This window comes from Urocampus carinirostris, chromosome 6, assembly GCF_059441175.1.
Source record: "Urocampus carinirostris isolate Australia breed hairy pipefish chromosome 6, RoL_Ucar_1.0, whole genome shotgun sequence".
NCBI lineage: Eukaryota > Metazoa > Chordata > Actinopteri > Syngnathiformes > Syngnathidae > Urocampus > Urocampus carinirostris.
In genome coordinates this window covers 14,399,865-14,423,261 of record NC_142354.1, presented here as the reverse complement: position 1 = coordinate 14,423,261, position 23,397 = coordinate 14,399,865, and the positions used below count along the sequence as shown (strand labels likewise).

General features: G+C 41.1%; 1 protein-coding gene across 1 annotated transcript; it reads right to left on the bottom strand.

Moving 5' to 3' along the window:
* Positions 1-2,516: 2,516 nt before the first annotated feature.
* Positions 2,517-23,390, bottom strand: ube2r2 (ubiquitin-conjugating enzyme E2R 2). The gene is made up of 6 exons (XM_088337997.1): positions 22,836-23,390; positions 20,671-20,866; positions 11,386-11,472; positions 11,202-11,299; positions 9,114-9,248; positions 2,517-6,424 (listed from the first exon to the last, which is right to left on the bottom strand). Exons 2-6 carry the CDS (start codon positions 20,845-20,847, stop codon positions 6,139-6,141), a joined length of 783 nt encoding a protein of 260 aa, XP_088194123.1. The 5' UTR covers positions 20,848-20,866; positions 22,836-23,390; the 3' UTR covers positions 2,517-6,138.
* Positions 23,391-23,397: the final 7 nt, after the last annotated feature.

Genomic DNA, 23,397 nt, shown 5'->3' with positions numbered 1-23,397 from the left:
CAACTGGCATTTTTACTGAAGGGGCAGAAAATAAAATGGAAATATCCCGGATAAATCAACTGATTCACATGAGGGTTTTTTAGCCAATAAGCCAGTTTATGTGTATAATCTATCTCTGTAATATAATTCCCACAGTGCTTAGGGGCATAAAAATAGCCTGGATGAGGGGAAACTGGGAATACTCTAATGCATATACATGCACAAGTAACTGGAAAATTAAAGGACTAACCCTACCATTGTGACGTGGGATTTTCCATAATTTATGTACTTTAGGTTTTGTTTTGGCCCACCTGTCAGAATAAAAGTAAGTGTCAACCATTTTGATTGTGCACTTCTGTGCTGTACTTCATATGTGCCGGTAATATTCTGTAATAAAAACTTCAACAGAACTGCTCATCTCAAGCGTTTTGTTATTTTATGCGTCTCACAAGATATAAAGAACACGCAAAGGAAAAAAAATAGTTTCCCTTTTCATTTCAAATACCATACTTGTAAAACGCACATTTTTTACCTAAATAGGACTCAGAGTTTGGGTGTGCGTTAGACACAAGGTTTTACCGCAAAACATTGGGTGTAACTGGATTTGAACCACCAGTGATATAGATGACATACCAAAAGGCATTGGCTATTATATCATTACAACACGTGTTTTAGTCGCAGTACCAGGGATGTTAATTCTATTGTGCATTTCACATGTTACAATGATAAAACATTTGGCACAACAATGCTTTGAAGAATAAAATTTATTTTCATTGTACCATGTGAGACACACAACAAAATTAACATGAACACTGGTTGTCCAGTGCTTAAAATTCGGTGCTCTCACCGCCGCAACCCGGGTTTGATTCCTGTTGCATCCAACTGCAAAGTTTGAAATGAGAAAAAAGTTATATCAAATGTTATCCTGATTTCTTTTGAAAATTAGGGGTGCGTTATACAGGAGCGAATGTTATCCACGGTAAGATATGATAATGGGTATACTGGGAAAAATTCAGTTTCCAATTAGATTGCCTGCATGAAAACGTACCCAATGCCAATCAGCCCAGTTCAATTGCAGACTTCTCTCGCATCATCATCCTCAGATACGTTCAAATCGTTTGAAAAAGGAAGCAGATTGTGCGAGTGACGGAAGGACAAATACACAAAACGTACGAGATGTTCTCTCTCATGATGCAAACAAACATCAGAACGGAAAGAATAACACAGAATATCTGGAAGGCATCGCTCAGCTTGACGAGACCTTCCGTTTATGATCCACTTTCCAGCTTCAGTTCCTCTTTTTGTCTCCGTAGAATTCCAGAGCACAGGATGAATCCTTTCACTCCTTTAGTACACATTCAAATGAATGTCTTTTAGAGGAGACACTGAAATGATTGGGCTGTACTTGAATTCCTTGCCCCAGATTCTCCCAATGCCTCTGAAATGAAAATGTTCTGCACTGCAAACGCACAAAAAATTGTGTGAGAAAAACCCAATCCAGAGATGCTGTTTTTAAAGTAACTGCACGTGTCAAAAAATGCAAGTGACAAGTGTCCCCATTGACTGACTTGGTGCCGGATTGTCCCTGGAACCTCGACAAATAAACACGTAGTGTAACATTACCACACCAGCGATAACATAATGTGAGCAGCCACTTAGGGATAAATGTCTTCTTCTTTTGTGGATTTGGCTGATTTGGGGGGCAAAAAAATAGGTGTCTTGAACTAGAACATCAATACCTGTAAACACTCCTGTTGTGGGATTGCACACTTCAAAAATACTTGGGTAAAAATAACCAAAGCCTTACAATTGAACGTTTTGGGTTTAGTCCAATGGGACGCAATTTTAATGCTTTTTTAAAAATATATATATATTTAACGTTGCTTTAAGGCTCATACCACACGATTTGGGGGGTTTAAAATATTTTTAACAGAATTTTTGTTGAATTGTTTAGAGCAAAACTACAATTTGTACAATTTAAAACTAGCACTTTAAAATAATCCCCCAAAAATAAACCAATAGCTTACACGGATCAACCTGATTCAATGTATAGGGTTGTTTTTTCTAATAGAATCCAATTTTTCAAATAAAACAATTTTGGGTCGATAATATATATATATATATATCTCATCTCATTAGCTGCAGCGGGGGTGCTGGAGCCCATCCCAGCAATCATCGGGCAGTGAGCAGGGGACACCCTAAACTGGTTGCCAGCCAATCGCAGGGCACACAGGGACAGACAACTCGCTCATTCACACCTAGGGACAATTTGGACCGGCAAAATCACCTGAAATGCATGTCTTTGGGATGTGGGAGGAAACCCACGCAAGCACGGGGAGAACATACAAACTCCGCACAGTAAGTCCGGTAGCTGGATTTGAACCCACGCAGGAGGTTCCCAAGACCTTAGAACTGTGCCGCACACGCGCTAACCACTGCGCCGCCGTGCTGCCATATATACACACACACACATTATATATATATATATATATATATATATATATATATATATATATATATATATATATATATATATATATATATACACACACATATATATATATTATTTGAATACATTAAATATCATACCAATGTTAATTTTTATATTAAAAAAAACGTGGGTTGACAATTTTATATTTTTTATTACAGTGGAATCCCAGCTAGTCGTCGCTGCCATGTTTGTTGCTTGCTGTGGCACTGGTTTTCCTATGCATTAGACAACATTGCCATCTATTGGTCAAATATTACACACTGGGACTTTAATGCTTTTTTTGATAAATAAAAAATATTTTATCGGGTTGCTATATTTTATATTACAAGTTTTCTGGTGGTTGAGAAATTAAAAATGAAATATTTTTGGGGGGATTGTTGACAATTTGGGGGGGTTTAAATTAAATTGAACTATTTTGGATCACCCAAATTGGGTCCAAAATGAACAAAGGCCTTACTTTGATCAACCTGATCCAACCTTTTGGGTTCTTTCATCCGATACGACCCATTTTCCGTTTTTAAATAAATACGATTTTACGATAAAAGGGTTAAAAACCAAATAACATTTTAGAATTTTAAAAACAACCTCCCATTTATCTTTAGAGGACATTTTTGTCGTCCTCATAGGACAGCGAAGATCTAGTCTTGACCAAAATTCAATTATTCTTGACCCGAGTGTTTTTAAAGAGACAGATATCCCGAGAACAAACAAAAACGACCATTCTCCCTTGTTACTTATTCCTCTCCCAGAAAAAAGTCTTAAGAGGCCCTGAGGTTTAAGAGGCAGAGACAGGATGCAGAGAAGGTCTTTTGTTTTGAAAGTCTTCGCTTCCCCCCTTCGAGGGATCGGTGGCGATGGACACTGAAACGTCTTGCTGATTACATTCAAAAAGGCAGACGTGAGCATCAATACTCCGTTCGGTGGCCCCGTCAGTTTATCCGTCCGACGCGATCTCGTTTCTTGAAAAATCAACGCATGCTCAGGTGGGGATTAAAAAGAAAAGTGACAAGAGACTCACAGAGTGTTTAACACAAAATCTCAAAGACAACACACAGTGGGGCCGGAGAGTTTAGAAATATGCTCTTGTTTTCATCATATATCAAAGACTGGCAGAAGAGAGTTTTATTAGATATAAGTCGGATGTAACTTTGGTCATAGTCCAACTGACTACACTCATGTGTTTTGTTGATTGTAATAAAGCGGTATTACAAAAATTCTGATTTGAAAAATGAAAATACTAGTTCGACGTTTTTGAGCTTTTCCTTGCCCGCATGTTGGCTTAAGATCAGGTGATGGTGTCATTGTAATCCTGTGCCATCCTTTGCGACATTTTTGTGATTAAGGGCGTCACAAATAAATGTGACTTGACTTGACTAGTTCGACAGGTTTGGTAGAGCAGCACAATTTACTAAAATAATTTTGGCAAAAAAGAAAAAAATATGTTTTTTAATACAATGTTAACCGGATTTTTGAAAGATTATAAATGACACATTTATGGGGGCAGCACGGCGGCACAGTGGTTAGCGCGTGTGCGGCACAGTTCTGAGGTCATGAGATCGAACCTCCTGTGTGGAGTTTGCATGTTCTCCCCGTGATTGCGCGGGTTTACTCTGGACACTCCAGTTTTCTCCCACATTCCAAAAACATGCATGTCAGGTTAATTGGCCAGTTCAAATTGTCCCTAGGTGTGAATGAGTGAGTAAGTTGTCTGTCCCTGTGTGCCCTGCAATTGGCTGGCAACCAGTTCAGGGTGTCCCCTGCTCAGAGATAGCAGGGATGGGCACCCCTGCGACCCTACTGAGGATAAGCGGTGCAGATAATGGATGGACAATTGGGGGTGTTTGGAAAAATAAAACTCTTTTTTTGTTCAATACACAACAATACTCATTTGAGAGAGTTTTGGCTGAGCGATGCGGAAACATTAAGGTAAAAAATAACCACAATGTGTTTTTTATAAAGTAACCCAGATTTTGGAATTATGACAAACAACACAGATTTGAGGTCTTTTGAATAAAATAGACTGAACTTAGGTATGATCCACGTCATTTTGTAAACAAGACTATATTCTTAAGTTGTTATAAACAATTAAAATAAAATAAAAACTACCGGTATTCTAAATTTTACAGTTTTGGTTGAGCGGCACTGTTAACACGTAAAACACATGGGTCAAAAATCAACCTAAATTTTTATATGATCAAAAGAAGGAACAAGACCTGATAATGTGTCGTTATAGACGAAAGGACAAAAAAAAAAACGAATTAAAAAAAAACAAGCTTTGAAGTTCTTGTCAATTCACAAAGTCTCAAAGGGCTGCACAGACTACAGATTATTGCAAACTACAGACTGTTATGACCCCATCCCCTGATCTAAAACCTACATGAGGGCAAGGAAAACTTAAAAACCTCAAGTCAAGTCAAGTCATGTTTATCTGTGACGCCCTTAATCACAAGGAGTCTGAAAGGGCTGCACAGACCACAGATTATTGCAAACCACAGACTATTATGACACCATCCCCTGATTTAAAACCCACGTGAGGGTAAATAATACACAGATATTGTCAACACATCTGGAGAGTGTCCAGGTTATTTCTGTAAAATGAAATCCATCTCGTGTGAGAAATGTTTTATAATAAACATCCTAAATTTTAGGTTTAGTGTGGTTTTTTTTTACAACGTGACCGAAATTTTTAAATGATCACCAAAGGACATAATTGGGCTGAAAAAAAGAAAGACCCAATTGTGGGGTGTTTAAACAAAGTTTATTTTGTAAACAAGACCATATGGTTTAATTAATAATCAACACAATTTTTGGCGGGGGGTGAGACCTAACTTTTGGGGTTGTTTTACACAAAATTACCCAATTTCATTTGGTTATTTTTGTGACAAAATCCTCTGTAGGTTTCGTATGGAAAATATAACAAAAATTATCTACAACCTAAAACTGTCAAACACAAGTAGTGTTTCATTTCACTCTTGACCCAAATTAGGTTATTTTGTACCCTTTTTTTCACAAATATCACTTTTTTTTGTATTACCCACTCCCAGTAATCTTTCGGATGGATTTTGTCAGCTTAGTTCAAATGAAAATGAAAGGTAAATTGTAATGACACCCTGTATTGGAAATACATTTAAATTGTAATGCCATTCTCCACCATAAGGATGAACACTTGGTAAAGCATCTCAGAACAAACTGATTCTAGTTTTTTTACGCGGTTGTATTATTTGTTTTAGTCAGAGCCAGTGTTTGGCTTCTTATCCAAAATAAAATATTAGATAGATGTATTCTTAAACGCAAAGATTGACAAGATGACAAGGAAAAAGGCTAAATATCATGACAAATGAAAGCAACACTGAATCATTTGTACCAGGCTGAGTGCAAGCTGTAATTAAGGCAAAAGGTGACTCCACAAACTTTTTTTTTTGTCAAATCAAAACTCATTCACTGCCATTGACGGGGACAGACGTCAAAAATCCATTTTGAATGGTCTGCCGTCGACAACTAAACACGTCAAATATCAAGGGGTTTTACTTGAACAGTTTTAATAGATGATGAAAAGTTTTAGGAAGTATACTTATGACCCCACTGTGAACACTCGCACAAACAGACGGACACAAAAACAGAAAAGGGGGACCGGGTAAGTCGGCGAAAGAGAAAACCGATCCAGACCATCATGACTCTTCGTTGCCCGAGTCATCCTGGTTGTCGTAACAAATAGTAGACGTCCCGCCGTCCTCTCCGGTGCACACTGCTCCGGCCTCCCCTATGGACTCCATTTCGCTCTCGTCGTCCTCTTCGTCGTCCTCATCCATGTCGTCGTCGTAGAGATCCTCGTAAAGGAGGTCCGAACTGCTGTCCTGCGACGGCACCCTGGTCTGGACGCAATACTCTGCGAGAGTGGTCGGGACCTTGACGCCGTCTCGTTCGGCGTCTGCTGCCGTGGACGTTACCTGTTTTCTGTGATCAAACGAAAAGGGACAGCTTGGTTTACAAAAACGGTGGATTATGTTGATTTAAAATGTCAAATTAGAAGTCGGTAGTGACTGCAATGAGGTAGAATTGACAGTAGAGCTGCAACGATTAGTTGACATTGTAGATAAAAATCGATATCAGGAATAGTGGACGATGAATTTCATTCTCGGCTGTTGTCGCCAGACACGTTTTTCTGACAGAGGGATCTCTACGTGAATATAATCTCTCCTGGGAGTCGCTCATACGCAATAGCGTCCTTCTCAAGTGGGAACATGAACCTCCAAAAATGGCAGTGTCACAATCTAGAACAGGTACGAAAACTTGTGAAAGTTGGGGCGCATTTTAGCCAGGATATGGCCGATAACCAGTTTCTGAAACTAGTGACAACTCTGAAAAGTTGCCTGCCCAGCCATAAGGTTGCCTGCCCCATTTTTCACAACTTGAAACGCAATAAGACGACTAATCACAAAAAAAAAACATTGTTGCAAAGTATTAAGGATTGATAATCAGAATATATGACAGAACAACACTTTAAAATTAAGTTTATTATAAATTACTTATAACATTCATTGCATGTATATGACATCGCTGTTTTCCATCTGCCATCAGTATGGACCTGTAATTACTCATCTTTATTCATGCTATGTTTGCGTTGCGTCGCCTGCTACAAGCCACGTGAACTCCTCTTTCCACAGACTGTCTCTAAAATATGGACAAAGGTTTATTTATGGATTATGTCCTTAACCTGACCATGCACTGTACACGTTTCTTTATTATTTATGTACAAATTGGCAGTATGTTAAATAATATATGTATTTTTCATTGTTCTCTTTTAATTATGTTGGAAATAGTGACATGAAAAAAATCAACGTCATGCTAAATCTAGGAAAAACAATAATAATTACCCGATTATTCGACTCATCGTTTCAATAGTCTATGACTTCCCGACTACTGAAATAATCATTAGTTGCAGCTACCTGACACTCCTTGCCAGGGCGGTGCCACCTTTTGGACAACATCTGAGTCAGGGACGTTTTATCTTGGCCTTGCAGACTGGGCAGACCAACTCAAAGTATTTAAAGTACAGTAGACCCCCACGATAAGGCGTATCCCACCTTATGACATTTTCACTTTAAGATTTGAAATCTGATGCATTTTCCTCACAGTACAACTTTAACAAATTATCTTAAGTGCCCAAAAACTTTTAAAAAATCAAGCTTTTCAATGGTTGTGCGTATGATGGGTTACTCCCAAAATGCTCGAATGCTATTGGTGTACATAATTTAAGAGACTGATCTGGTATTGGTTTGCGTTAGGCCCAGACCTGGGCACTCTGGTCCTGGAGGGCCGCATGTTCTGCATGATTTTTGAGGTTTCTCTGATCCAATACAGGTGATTCCAATCACCAGTATCGTTAACGAGCACTTGCTAGCTTGCTAACGAGGTTATAATTTGTATCACCTGAGTTAAAGAAGAGCAAACTTCAAAATCTGGCAGGACGTGCGGCCCTCCAGGACCAGAGTGCCCAGGTCTGCGTTAGGGCGTCATGCTAATACTGATATGTTATTGGCTGAGCTACCTTCAATAATGCCTTTCTCTTCATTCAGTTCAGAATCGCATTTTTTTTGGAATGTATTTATTTGCACAAGTCCAAGGGTTGCAGAATGCCAAAGGTAGTAGTTTACCGGTAAAAATGACACCGAAAATTATTATTTAATTGGATTTAGTGATTTGGAGTGAGGCTGATAGTTTAGTAAGCATGTTTTATGTTCGTTATTTGAATACCTCTTAATATGTTACATCGTTACTGACTTATATGTGTGTTTCTAAGATATGCACATACATGTATCGTTAGTATACCAGGTTTTCTCATTTATTTATATTTTAAATTGCCTTTCAAGATGACATGGATGTTTTCGATGTTGAACTTTATCAAATAAATGTCCCCCAAAAATGCAACTCATACTCCGAGGTGCGACTTATACATGTTTTTCCTTCATAACTATGCGTTTTTTGGCTGGTGTGTATAGTCCGGAAAATATAGTAACTTAAAATAAGGCTGGTACTAACACTGATACCATTACCCGGTACTTGAGCATGCTTGGTCCTTGTTATGTCCCTAATATGAATGTTAAAATGACCTATCACTTTTTTGGGATCAATTTGAATTTTGGGGCAGCATTGGCTCAGAAGGTAGAGCGCTCCTCTTGGGATCAAGACGTTCAATTCCCGGCTCCTCGTGTTATAAGTCGAAGTGTCCTTGGGCAAGACACTGAATCCCTGATTGCCCTGACACGCAGGTAGTTACCTTGCATTACTGAGACTGCTATCGGTGTGTGTTTGTGAATGGGTGAGTATGAAGCACATTGTAAAGCGCTTTGGGAGGTCTTCAGTGACTTGAAAAACACTATATAAATGCAGACTATTTACATTTATTTTAGTGACTGACAGTATTGGTACTTGGTGAATACTCTTATTGGCATGAAAGTTTTTGTTTTGTTTATTTTTAACTGCTTCAAAAGCCAAGGGATTGATCACTGAACGTTATAAAGTATATAACATCAATTTGTCCTGCAATGTTAATACAAGCTTCATACATGTCATAGGTACGACTACTCAATGCGTGTCTCAAGTTCTTAACATGACCGGAGCGTATTTAAACATGCAACATCACCTGATAATCTCCGCATACTCTTTGTCCTTGCCTTTGCTGTCCCTCCATCTACGAAACATAACGGAAGCGTCCACGTTCGCAGGGGAAAAAGTATTTGGCTCGTTGAGTAGAGAGATGACGCTAAGCAGGATGGTCCTGTTTGAGGGGGGGCATTTTTTTTACAGATGTTAGCACTCAATTAAAAACAACATTTTGACTTTAAGCGGATCTCTGCATTCTGACCATTCGAAGCGAAATGCTGCTCTGGGTTAAAAAATTCAACTACAAAATCTAGGAAAAATGTAGTCTAGTAAATAAACATCTGTCCAAGTAAACCTTTCTTAATCTGAGTTTTATTCAGAATAGGATAGTCTTTATTGTCATTGATAATGACATAGTGAACATTGTTTGCAACAAAGTTAGACATGGCACTCCATGATAAACAAGATAAACATGTAATTATGACTTAAAAGGGAAACATGAGAAAAGAATGTCAGGGTAAGTAGGCAAAAATATTTACAAAGTAGTGTTTGGCGTAAGTCTTAAGCGCAATTTTCTTTCATAATGCTAGTGTAATGAGAAATACTGTATCGTGATAATAGTGCAATTAAAAATAGTGTAATAACATAGTCAATAACATGTGACACAAATGTGGTCCTTAAATGATCCCGTCTACGGTTAACACTGTTAAGTCAAGTCATCTATATTTGTGACGCCCTTAATCACAAAGAGTCTCAAAGGGCTACACAGACCACATACTATTGCGAACTACCGACTATTATGACACCATCCACTGATCTAAAACCGACATGAGGGCAAGGAAAAACTCAAAAACCTCAACATGAGGAAAATGGAGAAACCTTGACCACACATGAGGTAATCCCCCTTCCAGGATGACCAGGCTGCAATGCATGTTTCAATAACAAAAATATAAAGCAACATAAAGCACTAACAAAATATAAAAACCTGTTTTTTTGTGCAACACCCATTTTAAAATATAACTGGCGAGACAGGTATTTTTCAAAGTCTTGCGCGCTTGGTGGTGATGGCCCTGGGGAAGAAATAGTCTCAGGGCCTTTTAGTCCTTGTTTTAAGGGACCGTTTTTGTCATTAATGTTTTTAGGTTTACAATTTCATTTACATTCATTTACTTAATACTTGAAATGAGCAAAATTATCTGTCTATATCATTATTTCTTACGGTCACTAGTATTATATAATAATACAGTAAACTATCTATCTGTCTATCTACCCTGGTGATATCCTCCGAGAGGGGTGACCGACAGCAAGACAATTGTATATACAAAAACAAAGAAAAGGAAAAAGTAGCAAAAAACAAACAAAAAAATTGACCATGGCCAACACAAATGCCCAAACAAGTTGGACAGCTCGGCACCAAAGTTGGTCATCTTTCGTCCCTCCAGATGAAACGGGATACAAGAAAGCGGCTGTTTCACTCGGGTCAGGGTGAAACAACACACTCTTCTGTTCAACAGCAGAAGCCGACAGCTTTCACTGGTTTACCCCTGCCGCATCATACGGGTGCCCTGCCCATCCCTTAGAACACGTCTAAACATCCCACTATCCTTTTACAACACCTCTCCACCCATACCTATCACCAACAAGAGCTCTAGCTTCCACTACAAAAAAGACAGCAAGACAGTAGACTAAAAATATAAAAAAGAGCCCTGTTGCTATTGCATGCTTACATTTTATTTGACAGAAACTCGCTAATTCTAGCAGATAATTTGTTTTATAACTTTCTGTATTGGGAGAATTTTCGCAATGTAGGAACCATTTGTACTATAGCATAACACTATCTGCTTACTTGTGCACAGTAAAAATGTTTCATGCGTATTAGCTGATTTTCTCTGTGACATTCCTGCTTTATTTTTCTGCCCACCATGACGAAAACATCAGTTGTATCAATCCCTCTATAGTGCAAGTATATGATTCTGGCAGGCCAAGTATGAGCACAACTTGTAAATAGATGCAGCAATGGAGCACGCTTTTGGAGCAATCTAGGACAGATACGGTTTATATTTTAAAATTCTCATTTAATCAGTATTCAAAACAAAACAACAAAAAATTCTATCAAATGCTGTTTTACCTGACATTCTGAGTCGGGTTCCATCTTTCTGACGGTAACTCTCCACTCTGTGGATCGTCCACTGGAGGGTGCAGGATGGAGATGCACACGTCGCCATTCTGATTAAATGAATAAATGAAAAAATACACAACAACACATTGTCAGGTTTGCACTAATCACACAAAAAAGGGTGTTAAGAAAATACCTCATAGATGTTCGGGTGCCACATTTTGGTGATGAAACGGAATGTTGGTGGTAAATACGGGTAGTCCACTGGGAACTTGATATGGGCCTGTGAAACGTTTTCAGTTAGTATTCATGGATCTAAAAACATCAACATTTTTTATATTGTTTGTGCTGCTACAGAACTTATCCTAATATTTGATGCACTTGTACCCTTTCTTGTCCTATTTTAGTAAATGCATCGAAAGTAAATGTATTTCGATGCAAAAAATGACTGACCACAAATTCGGCTGATCCTGTCCAGTATTTAAAATACTATTTGATAGTGTCTATCTAGTGAAAGCCAGAGCTATTGTTGGTGATAGGAATGAGTGGAGAGGTGTTGTAAAAGGATAGTGGGATGGTTGGGTGCGTTCTAAGGGATGGGCAGGGCACCTGTATGCAGCAGGGGTAAACCAGGGAAACCTGCCAGGCCCTGCTGTTGAACAGGAGAGTTGTGTCACCCTGACCCGAGTGACATGGCCGCTTTCTTGTGTCCTCTTTCATCTGGAGGGACGAAAGCATGACCGACTTAGGTACCGAGGTGCCTAACTTGGTCCAAAAAATGTTGTGTGTTTTTTGCTATTTTTTCCCTTTTATTTTCTTTGTTATTGTATGTGTTTGTCTTGCTGTCGGTCACCCCTCTTGAGGAAATGACCAGGGCAGATAGATAGATGGATAGATAGATTAGTGACCACATTTTTTTATTTTTACGAAAAAAATAATTGTGTATTTTTTTCTTTAATGTCACTAGAAAAAATGTGAATTTTTAATATAGTAAAATAATACAAAGAATACCTTCCATGAAAGTTATCTGCCCAAAGGATACTTTTCTATTTTACAAATGCAAGTGGATTAAATTTATTAATTTCTGACTCACTAAAACTATTTGGGACCAAGAAGGCCGCAGATTCGAGTCCCGGCTCCTCAGAGTTAAATGTAGAGGTGTCCTTGGGCAAGACACCGAAACCCTAATGCCCCCAATATGCAGGTAGGCCTTTCATGACCGACTCTGCTATCAGTGTGTGTGAGTGTGTGTGTGTGTATGTGTGAATGGGTGAAGTATGTGGTTTGGAGGTCCTCAGTGACTGTTAAGGCGCTATATACTGTAAATGCAGTCCATTTACCATGTAAAATCCCATTCCAAAGCTATATTAGCTGATAAACTAAAGCAATATCTGTCTTTGTTTTGTGTATAAAACAGCTTTTCTCTTAAAATGTAAATGAACGTCACAGTCAAGAGGGGAAAACAACTTTTTTCATATATTAGTTTTTAAAGGGGGTATAAAAACAATATTATTCCCCTAAACTATATACGATACACTTAATATAGATGGATTTTTTAAAAAACGACTCATTAAATAACCAAGAAATCCTTAAGGGATGCATTTTGACGCCGACAATATCCAATACGTTTTCAGTTCAAACTAAAGCATTCCTTTTGTGTCAACAAGTCTTCTGCCACAGACCTGTTGTAACAAGCGCAGGCCCTCAGCAACCAGAAAGTTTAAAAAGAAGCTGTGTTTCATCTTGCATTTGTGAGTATGGTCGCGTCAAACGTGCCCTGAGTAAACTCAACTTTGTTTCAACTTTTTCGTATTCTAATTCAATGTAGAATACGCGAATGACTAGTTGGTGAGCCCATATCTTGATACAGTCATCTAAATATGAATTTATAGGATTTAAATTGATCCCATCGGTGGCCTTGGGGGTAGGGGGCCCGCCCCGAGGTTGCTGGTTCAAGCCTCGGCCGAGTCATACCTAAGACTTACAACACTGGTACTCATTGCCTCCCTGCTTGGCATTCGGCATTAGGGGTTGAAATTGGGGGGTTTGGCCACCTAATGACTCCCAACACATCAGTTGGGTTGAGCGAGGAGGCTGGGAATCCCCTCCTCTGTATCAATCTCCCAGAAAAAGTCAGAAATGTGAATGTGTTCTTGACTCTAGCCACCTCCCACTCGGGGCATATTGCTCCAGTATGTGTGTGTATATATATATATATATATGTATATACATACATATAAATAAATTGATCCGTGCAAGTTAATGGTCTGCATTTATAAAGTGCTTTAAAAGTCGCTGAAGACCTCCCAAAGTGCTTTACAACGTCCTTCACACTTACCCATTCACACACACACACACCAATAGCAAGGCAACTGCTTATTGGGGGCATTAAAGATTCAGTGTCTTGCCCAAGGACACTTCGACATGTAACAGGGAGGAACCCGAAATCAAACCTGCGACCTCTTGATCCCAAGATGAGCGCTTCACCTCCAAAACTACTGCTGTCTGTGTGGAAGACTGAACCAATATTAAAGAGGAATTTATGTTTACATAGTATCATAAGATTTTAGTTTTTAAAAAAAATATTTGTACTAGTAAAGAGCTCAGAATTCATTCAAAACAAGTTGTAACACAAGACTAAATAACTAAGAAATCCTTAAGGGATAAATGCTAATGCTTTGTATAGGATGTGTCTTAAATCTCCACATTGCATCCCCTCGCTCTCTTTGCTGCAAAGAAATTCCAGCAAACGTGGAAACTTTTTGAATACACTTACATTGTGTACTTTTTTCTCTTTTCCTAATGGCCCATCGTTCAAGTCACTTCAGAGCAGTGACCCTTTTTACATTTTGATTGCTATTCTCCATATCTTCAGAAATTCAGCTTCTATATATTAAATACTCAAAGGTTTGGGAGGGTAAAGGAATACTAACAGCGTTACGTAATCATGATACAAAAATCTTTTAACTATATTCCTATAGCTACAGAAGAATAGATCTAATCACGTTACAGGTACATTTAGTTAAAATAAGGCTTCCATTGCAGAATTACAATTTTATTTGAAACTATATATCTTATGTATAATGCCCTGATAGAGGAATTGCGTCATAATTTTAATCACTGACACAAGAGAGAGAAAAAGATTAGGTTTACCCACACGCAGGAGCCCAATTTGTTGCACAGATTGTACAGACCAGCACTTCATCCATCAATGCATGTTTTGTCAGGGTGTGTCACGAGGAAAAGCACTTTTCTTTTTGTCTTTATTTTATTTCTACCTCGGTCTAGCACTGATTATGTTGAATTGGCGTGAGCCTGCCCTTCAGTTTAGTGAGGCTGCAAACGTGAGCATGGGCACTAGGAAGCGAAGTTGATCGCAAGAGATGCGTTCAGGGACATTTAGTAAATTTGATTGTTATCTTCATTTTGTATTTTGCAGTTATTTAAAATGCCACTTTTTAATCACTGTATTGTTATGTTGTGAGAATAAATAACTTAGCCTAGTAAATCTGGATACTGTACTTTCAAGAGGTTTGGCATCCTCGCTACAAACAAGTAAAAAAAGTTTGTTGGAAATTTAAGAAGTGCACATTTGGTGTGTTTAAAACAATATTGGGTTCTTAATGTCCTCTTAATGTAAACTCAAACAAAACATATTTTGGCTGCCAAGTGAAAGAGAACATTTTATTTTTGCTAAGGTGGAAACATGTTGGCCTGGAGAGTGATGGGCACCACTAGGCTGTACTTGCCCAAGACACACCACAAGAATAGTTAAAATTTGAGCACATTTTTGTAAGACTACAAGCTACTTAACCTTGGGTTCCCTCAATTATTTTCCTTGGTTACAATTCTTCAATTATCTTAAACACAATTTAGTAATTTTATTTATATTGTTTTTCGCTTTTACTAGCATATTTGGTAATGGAGTAATCCAAATTCCCCCTCGGATGGGTCTGGCCTTGATGCGGCGAGGGGGCTTGCGTGTTCCAGTGACCCTGGAGAGCGATACCGTCGGGAGCTTGCTCCTGGTAGGGTCACCCATGGCGGGCCGGTCTCCAGGGTAGGTTCCAGACAAACAAAGACCCCAGCGTGTCGGTACACTGTGAGGTGGCAGCCCCACCAACCGACTATCCTGCGGAGGGCTAACAACTCACCCAGGAGAAACCCACTTTGTTATGAAACTGACCAGAGAAAGAAGCCGGACTGACCAACACGGTAACGGACCCCAGCCTGCCCCCGACCAACGAGTACGGATCGATCTTCGTCATAAGACCCGTGTCGCCACCTGGAATGTCCAGACACTCCTTCGCCCCGGAGCTGCCACCCTGCTGTCCCGAGAGCTCTGTCGCTATAACATCACCATGGCAGGGCTCTGTGAAGTACGATGGCAAGGCAATGGTGAAACAACAGCTGGCAACCATTGCTACATCTGGAGTGGCCCCGAGAGTCGGACCGGCCTTTATGGTGTGGCTCTTGCCATTCCAAAAGCCCTCCGGAGGTCCCTCATCAGCTGGACACCAATAAGCGACAGACTACTGTCTGCTCGATTACTCCACCATCACGGCAAGATAACAGTGATCGTCGCCTACGCCCCCACCGATGTCGCTGATGAGGATGCGAAGGACGCGTTCTTTGACCAACTCCACCAAGCTGTCAACCAAGCCCCACCACACGACGTCACCATCATCCTCACTGATGCCAACGCCACTCTATCCAGCAATGATCGGTCCCCCGGCTCACCTGTCGGCACCACCTTCGTTGACAGCACAACAAACGACAATGGCAACCGCCTCCTCCTCCTCTGCCACCAAAACAACCTTTGTGTTGCTGACACCTGGTTTCCCCGGAAATGCATCCATCATTGGACGTGGTACAGCCCAGATGGCAGAACCAGGAAGGCATTGGACCACATCCTGATATCACGACGCTGGAAGTCGTTTGTAACCAACTGCCGGGTGTTCAGAGGAGCACAGCTTGGCAACACAGACCATCGTCTGCTGGTGGCCCAGCTCAAGCTAAAGCTCCGAGCCAACCAGCACAAGACTCTGCCTCGCCCCGACTCCTCCCGACTCAGCGACCCCAACATCGCCAGAGACTTCAGTTGCTCCATCCGCCGGTCTCTTGATACCCTGGCTCCTTACAAGCTGACAGACTGGGCGGCCTTCAAGGAAAGTGTCCTCCAGTCTGCTCACAATGTCCTCGGACGCCCGCGATCCTCCCCGAGAAAGCCCTGGATATCAGAGAGGACACTAAACATCATAGACCAGCGGCGTGAGGCCCGACTCCGAGGCGACCTCACGGAGTATCGGAGACTGAATCGCCTGCGCAATGTGGCCATTGCTGAAGATAGGGAGAGGTTTTGGCAGGCAGAAGCCCAACAGCTTGAGTCCGCGGCCAACAACAAAAACATGAGCCGCGTATTCAGTCTACTACGCCAAGCCCGTAGCGGCCCACACATAAAGACAGCCCTGGTAAAGGACTCAGACGGCAACCTCATCATGACAGAAGCCAACTGCCTCGAGCGCTGGAAGGAGCACTTTAGCCTCCTCTTGCAGCACAGCACCATCCCGGCTGATCCCACCCTCCTAGGGGCTGCGAGCACAGCACCTCCTAACGACACCTGCTGCACAGACCCTGTAACACCCGAGGAAGTGAGAGCTGCTCTGAAGAAGCTGAACACCAAGAAAGCCCCCGGCATCTGTGCCATTACCGGCGAGATGCTCAAGGCCGGCGGTGATGGCATGGTGGAGTGGCTAACCTGCCTATTCAACCAGGTGTGGGAATCGGAGCAGCTGCCCACCGACTGGACCAGAGGAGTCATCATGCCCTTCTGGAAATGCAAGGGCGACAGGCTTGTCTGTGGAAACCACAGAGGCATAACCTTACTCTCCATCCCGGGCAAGGTCTTTACCAGGATCTTGCTCAGCCGTGCCCTTCCAGCAATCAGAAGCTGCCGCCGTCCCCAGCAGGCTGGCTTTATGCCCAACCGCTCCACAACGGACCACATCTCTGCCGTCCGTTTGCTGATAGAAAAGACCCGTGAATTCCGTAAAGATCGCCATCTATATATCGGATTCATTGATCTGAAGGCCGCCTTTGACACCGTCTGCCACTCTTCACTGTGGAACATCCTCCAAGCTCTCAGAGCACCACCCAAGATCATAGCCCTGTTCAAGCTGCTCTACAGCAACGCAGAGAGCTGTGTCCGTATCAACGGCATTGACTCCGACTGGTTTGCTATTTCCAGCGGCGTTCGCCAAGGCTGCATGGCTGCTCCCGACCTTTTTAATTGCATCATTGACCATCTGATGTTCAGGGTTAGTGAGCGCATCCCAGGAGTGTCTTTCGGCAACTACCACCTGACTGACCTGGAGTATGCTGATGACACCATCATTCTCAGCACTTCCTACAGCCAGCTGAGAGACGCTCTGGGCATTTACAGCGAAGAGGCAGCGCGGCTTGGCCTGCAAGTGAGTTGGACGAAAACCAAGTTCATGTATGTCGGTGATGGACCAGATCCACCTCCCATCCAAATTGGTAGCGACATCGTAGAGCCTGTCAAGAGCTTTGTATATCTGGGGTCCATGGTGACAGACAATGGGGACCTAAAACCAGAGATTCTCCGCAGAAGAGCCCTGGCAGCATCTGCTCTGCAGTCTCTCTGGAAACCACTCTGGCGGCACCAGACCATCGCACGCAAGACGAAGCTCCGCATTTACAACCTCGCCGTACTCCCTATCCTGCTTTATGGCTCAGAAACATGGCCCCTGAACGACACCCTGGCCACAAGAATCGACGGTTTTGATAGCAGGGCTCTCAGAACCATCGAGAACATCAGGTGGCCCCAGCGAGTCTCCAATAAAGAGCTCAGAGCCCGCACGTGCCAGCCCCAAGCATCTTCCTTGGTCGCACAACGCCGCACCCGCTGGTTTGGCCATGTCCTTCGTCTACCACCAGACCATCCGACACGAGCCATTCTCCAGTTTGACCCAAAGGCCGCAGGCTGGAGACGACCACGAGGGAAACCCCGCACTCGATGGCTCGACGTCGTTGCGGGCGACCTCCAACAACACGGAGTTGCTGTAGAGGATGCAGAACAGCTGGCACAAGACCGCCAGCATTGGAAAAACCTGGTTCATCTGGTCGGCTCAACGCACAGGGACGGGACCCCCCGACCTTCGCTGGAGCAATAAGTAAGTAAGTAAGTAATCCAAATTAATCCAGTTACATTACTTCAACATTATAGTATTTGGATTACGTTATTGATAACATTTTTCAACAGGTAACTAGTAACCTTATCGAATTACATTTTTTAAGTGTCCCACCATATCCTAAATACTCGCTGATACAGTTTACAGAGATATGACATCCCTGCTTCACAAGATTTTGACTTTAAGGTGTACAATTAATATTTTTCTGCCCCTCTTTACGTCGTTTTTCGGACGACATGACATTAACAACAAATATTTTTGTGTGCCTAAAAACGTTGCGTTTTTTGTGCGCATGATGAGTTCCATCTCCAACATGCCCATCTTCTTTCAGTGGACTCTTATAAAAATGCTGGTCTACAATTAGCTTGCGTCACGGCATCATGAAAATGTTGGCTGAACTGCCTCTCACGATTGCCTTTCTTCCTCTTACTCAGTTCAGTTTTTCTTTTATTCGTGTGCTCCGTAAAGACCCCCTGAACTGGTTGCCAGCCAATCGCAGGGCATATAGACAGACAACTCACTCTCTCATTCACAGCTAGGGACAATTCGGACCGGCCTATTAACCTGACATGCATGTTTTTGGAATGTGGGAGGAAACCGGAGTGCCTGGAGGAAACCCACACAAGCACAGGGAGAACATGCAAGCTCAACACAGGAAGGTTCAATCTCATGACCTCAGAACTGGCTGCACATGCGGCAACCACTGCGCTGCCGTGCTGCCCAAGCTAAAACATGATAACTGTAAATACAAATTTTGGGATTATCAAGAATTACGATGAAGAGACACAACGCTTAATTGTGTGGCCGTAGCCAATCGATAATCAAGACTAAAAAATGGGGAGGCAATTAAAGCATGGAAAATCTTTTAAGGGCATGAGCCCTCTTGCCAGTCGAATATTTAAAATCAGTTTAATTTTGAATCAGCCGCATCCTCTCTTTTCTGCATCCACTCACTAACTCAATGCACCAGTTCGACTCATGTCACACCAAAGGCAAATATTTTTCCTTAACATGTAGATTTATTTATGGTATTAATAATATGCACATACAGTATATTACACGCAAGTAGAACTTAGTCTATACTATTATTTTATCTTAATGTTTCTATCGAGGCTATCGGGGGTTTGGAACACATTAGCGCCACATTACCATAGTTTCTGTCCTCCACTTGACTTTGCAATCCCCACTTCATAACAGGTGTATTTCTTAACACGGGACTCTACTGTATATAATACCCTAAGTCCGGGGTCAGCAACCTGCGGCTCGACAGCCACATCTAGGCCTTAAGCATTGCCCAAGTGGCACTATTAAAAAAGTTGGAAAATGATACGTGGAGGAATATATTTACCCATTTTTTGTGATGGTTTTCCGTCGAGAACAAACATGACATAAACATTTTCAATGTTTTAGTTGAACAAGAAATATTGAATGCATAACTTTTTTTTTTCTATCTCAATTCAAAAGGCTTTAATATTACGTGGCATAAGCGACATTATTGTGTTTATAGTTTTGGGGGTCTGTCACAGCTCTTTCAACAAGAATCTTCCTAAATGAAAAACTATAAGGCAGGAGTTTTTGCAATTACCATATTTTCCAGACCAAAAGTCGCAGTTTTTTTTTTCCAAAGTTTGGCCTGCGGTATGACTTATACTCTTGTGAGTGTTTCATGTGAAATCATTAACACATCATTATATCATTGCGTTTGACATTTTTACCACCAATACTGTATATCTCTTCACATGTTATTTTCACACAAAACTGCAAGAGGGCGCTCTAGGCCTCTGTTGATAATTTCAACCTTGCCCTGTTGTCCGGGGGAAATTTTTTGAAGCGAAATGAAGAAGCGAAGCAACTTAGCATCTTTATCCCGATGTGGGGAGTTGTTTACAGGTAAAAATGCCACAAAAGATAACTATTTCATTGGATTTAGTAATTCGGAGTGAAGCTGATAGTTCGGTAAGCATGTCCATCATGCTAGAGTTATTTGAATAACTCTAAATGTTATGTGGTCTCTGATGAGCTTGGTTTAAGATATGCACGTACGTGTAACATTAGCAGACAGTGTTTTTATTTTAAATTGCCTTACAAGATGACATTATGTTTTTAGTGTTGGATTATAATAAATGTCCCCCCAAAAAAGGGGATTTATACTCAAGAGTGCGACTTATACATGTATTTTTCCTTTTTAATTATGCATTTTTAGCTGGTGCGCCTTATACCCCAGATAGACTTATAGCCCGGAAATTATGGTAGCCCTTGCTTTTTCCTACCTTAAAGTAGCCTCCTTCATACAGCGTGTTTGGGGGCCCAAAAATGGCCACTTCCCAGTTGTAAAGATCTGACTCCTGAACCAGAGTGATGCGGAAACCCTCCACTGGCTGTTCCTGCAAGGACTTCAACTCCATCATCAGAGCTTTCTGAGAACTCGGGGTTGCCTGGTGGGCCATGACGATCCCACTTCTGACACTAGTAACAATGAAGGAATGTGTAGAGAAAAACAACAGGTTTTAGGTTACTTCCGCATTTACAGATCACGTTTGTCTCTGTGAAAGGACGCACAATGTACAATATCATGTAGTCTGTCAAGTTATCCAAAGAACCTTTTTACAGCTTGGAGTGACTTTTTTGTTACTGCTGTGCATTACTGATATTATTACATGATTAGTAGTTATTATTAACTGTAGGGTAAAAATTGGCTTTAAAACATTGTACAGACGCTCCCCTACTTACGAACATTTGAGTTATGAAATCGGTAGATACGAACATTTTTTTCGGGGTGTCGAAAAATATCAGGACATTGCTGTAATTGGATTTTATGTTGTGCACCTTTTTCTGAGTACAGGACATTACTGTAGTGCTTCTTTCCGCCGCTACCGGCATGTGGCGCTGTAAGAGGTCACCCAGCATCCACCCTGAAGAAGAAATCCGGCTTCCTCTTCCTAGCTCGTGTGTAAACATACTATACTGTATCTCCAGCGCACTAAGAACTTTGACATTTATATTGTTTAATATCTCGTGCATTCGTTTAATGTGGTTGGTGTAAAGTGTAAAGAGGCGGCGAGCAATTTCTTATGAAATGAAAGTGGAATAAGAAAGCTTGATGCGGTTGAGAAAATGGTTGGATAGCTTTTTTTCTGCAACTTTCTACCACGGAGGAGGACGTCACTTAACTCTTGAAGCTCATCTTCCAAAAGTAAGTTAAACTTAAAATTATTTATCTTTGTAGCGCATATCATTTTATGAAATGTTTATTTGTTAGTACAAAACGAAACAGGTTACTTATACAAGCCTTAAACATACTTATATAAACCTTAAACAAACATTCCATACAAAATATAGCACTGAAGAAAATTACGAACAAATTCAACTTACGAACGATCGTCTGGAACGTATCTCCTTCATAAGTAAGGCAGCGTCTGTATTGCCTTGTGTAGTATTACCTAGCTATACTGCGCTTTACGGTTTCACTACTTTGCGGATTTGAATTGGGCATTGTGTTCTGCATTCTAAATGGCTAAATAGTCTCCCCACTTATTGTTATATCACGGTGTAGCATACAAGCCAACCTTTTGACATTTAAAAGCGGTAGATTTTATCGCATACTATTTTTATGAGTGAAACACAATTACTATATAGAATATTAAAAAAACAAGTGTTCTTCCTCAAAGCCGTAAGCAGCAAACATTTTTCGTTGGAGCAGTTTATCTACGCACGACTTAGTCAAAATAAAGCAGCCGTAAAATGAATTGGCAGTGTTGAGTAAAGAGGTTTTTTTTTTTTTTTGAAAAGCAGTATTTAAAAAAATGCAGTATACGTTTTAAAGGGGTGAAAAGCGGTAGTCGAATGCATAATGCCGTAGTGTTGGCATGTATAAAATGTAAATGTGTTTAGAAAAGACCCCTTGTCATCCGTGATTATAACATGTACTGTAGGTTACATGTGCAGGCCAAAGGATAATGCATAATACCGAAAAACAAAGCTCAAAATTTGGAGATGACATTCTTTTACTGATCCGGTCTGCCAGAGAACAGAAAGTCTGGATCCAGACCCAGAGCCAAAGTGAGTTTAACATCCCGAGGTTAGCGTGAACGGCCAACAGATAAATATGTATGTATGTAATGTTACTGGTATGCAATTACCAGGTTATAATTGTATAAAGGGTTAAAATAGACTAAAATAGGTTAGAAATCAAATTTCCTTTTCCAGCTGTTCAGGTCATCTTAAGGGGCTACCTGGGGCTCACGGGCACCATGTTGGTGACCCCTGCTCCTAACCACAATTTCCTGTATATTTAGAGTACCTTCTGTGGAAGACAATGTGTATTATATACAAAATCGTTTAGTACAACACACAATGTCAATTAACTTATCAAGCTACCCAAGGGCTTTCTTATGGTTTCCTGGAGCAAACAAAAAAAGGCAATTAAAACAATTACCTGAGTTCTTTTATCGTAATGCGTGCTCGTTTAGTTACAGCAAAGGAACGAAGAACCAATTCATTGAACGATCTTCTTCCTATGGCTGATCCTCGTGTTGTGCTGCCGAAATTCTTTTGTGTTGCCACTGTGGCCAGTCTACATGGAGCTGGTTTCAGTGGAAATCAGCCTCTCCGGTGGATCATCGTTGAGGTTATATGAAAAAAAGGAAGAATAAAGAGGTAGAATTCCGTGACATGTCCTCAAGCGGCTGGTTCGGTTCGGTACTCTTGCTCAGCTGATCCTCAGCTTGTTTGTGTTTGCCAGTCTTAACTTCTCCCCACGTCAGCTAAACCAGTTAGCGAGCAACTTCGGTCAAACGGGGGCAGTTTTTCTTTTTCCTTCTTCGCTCTATCGTCGTTTTGTACTTTGAAGGGTGAATGAATTCGAAGCTATGTCGTCGGGAAACGACGACAGGTGAGAGTTAACCTTATAACCGATCGAGGTGTTGATCGATTTTTTTTTATTTTCTTCTCAACGGTACTTCCGGTTACCGATGCGCGTGTCACGAGTACGTCACCGA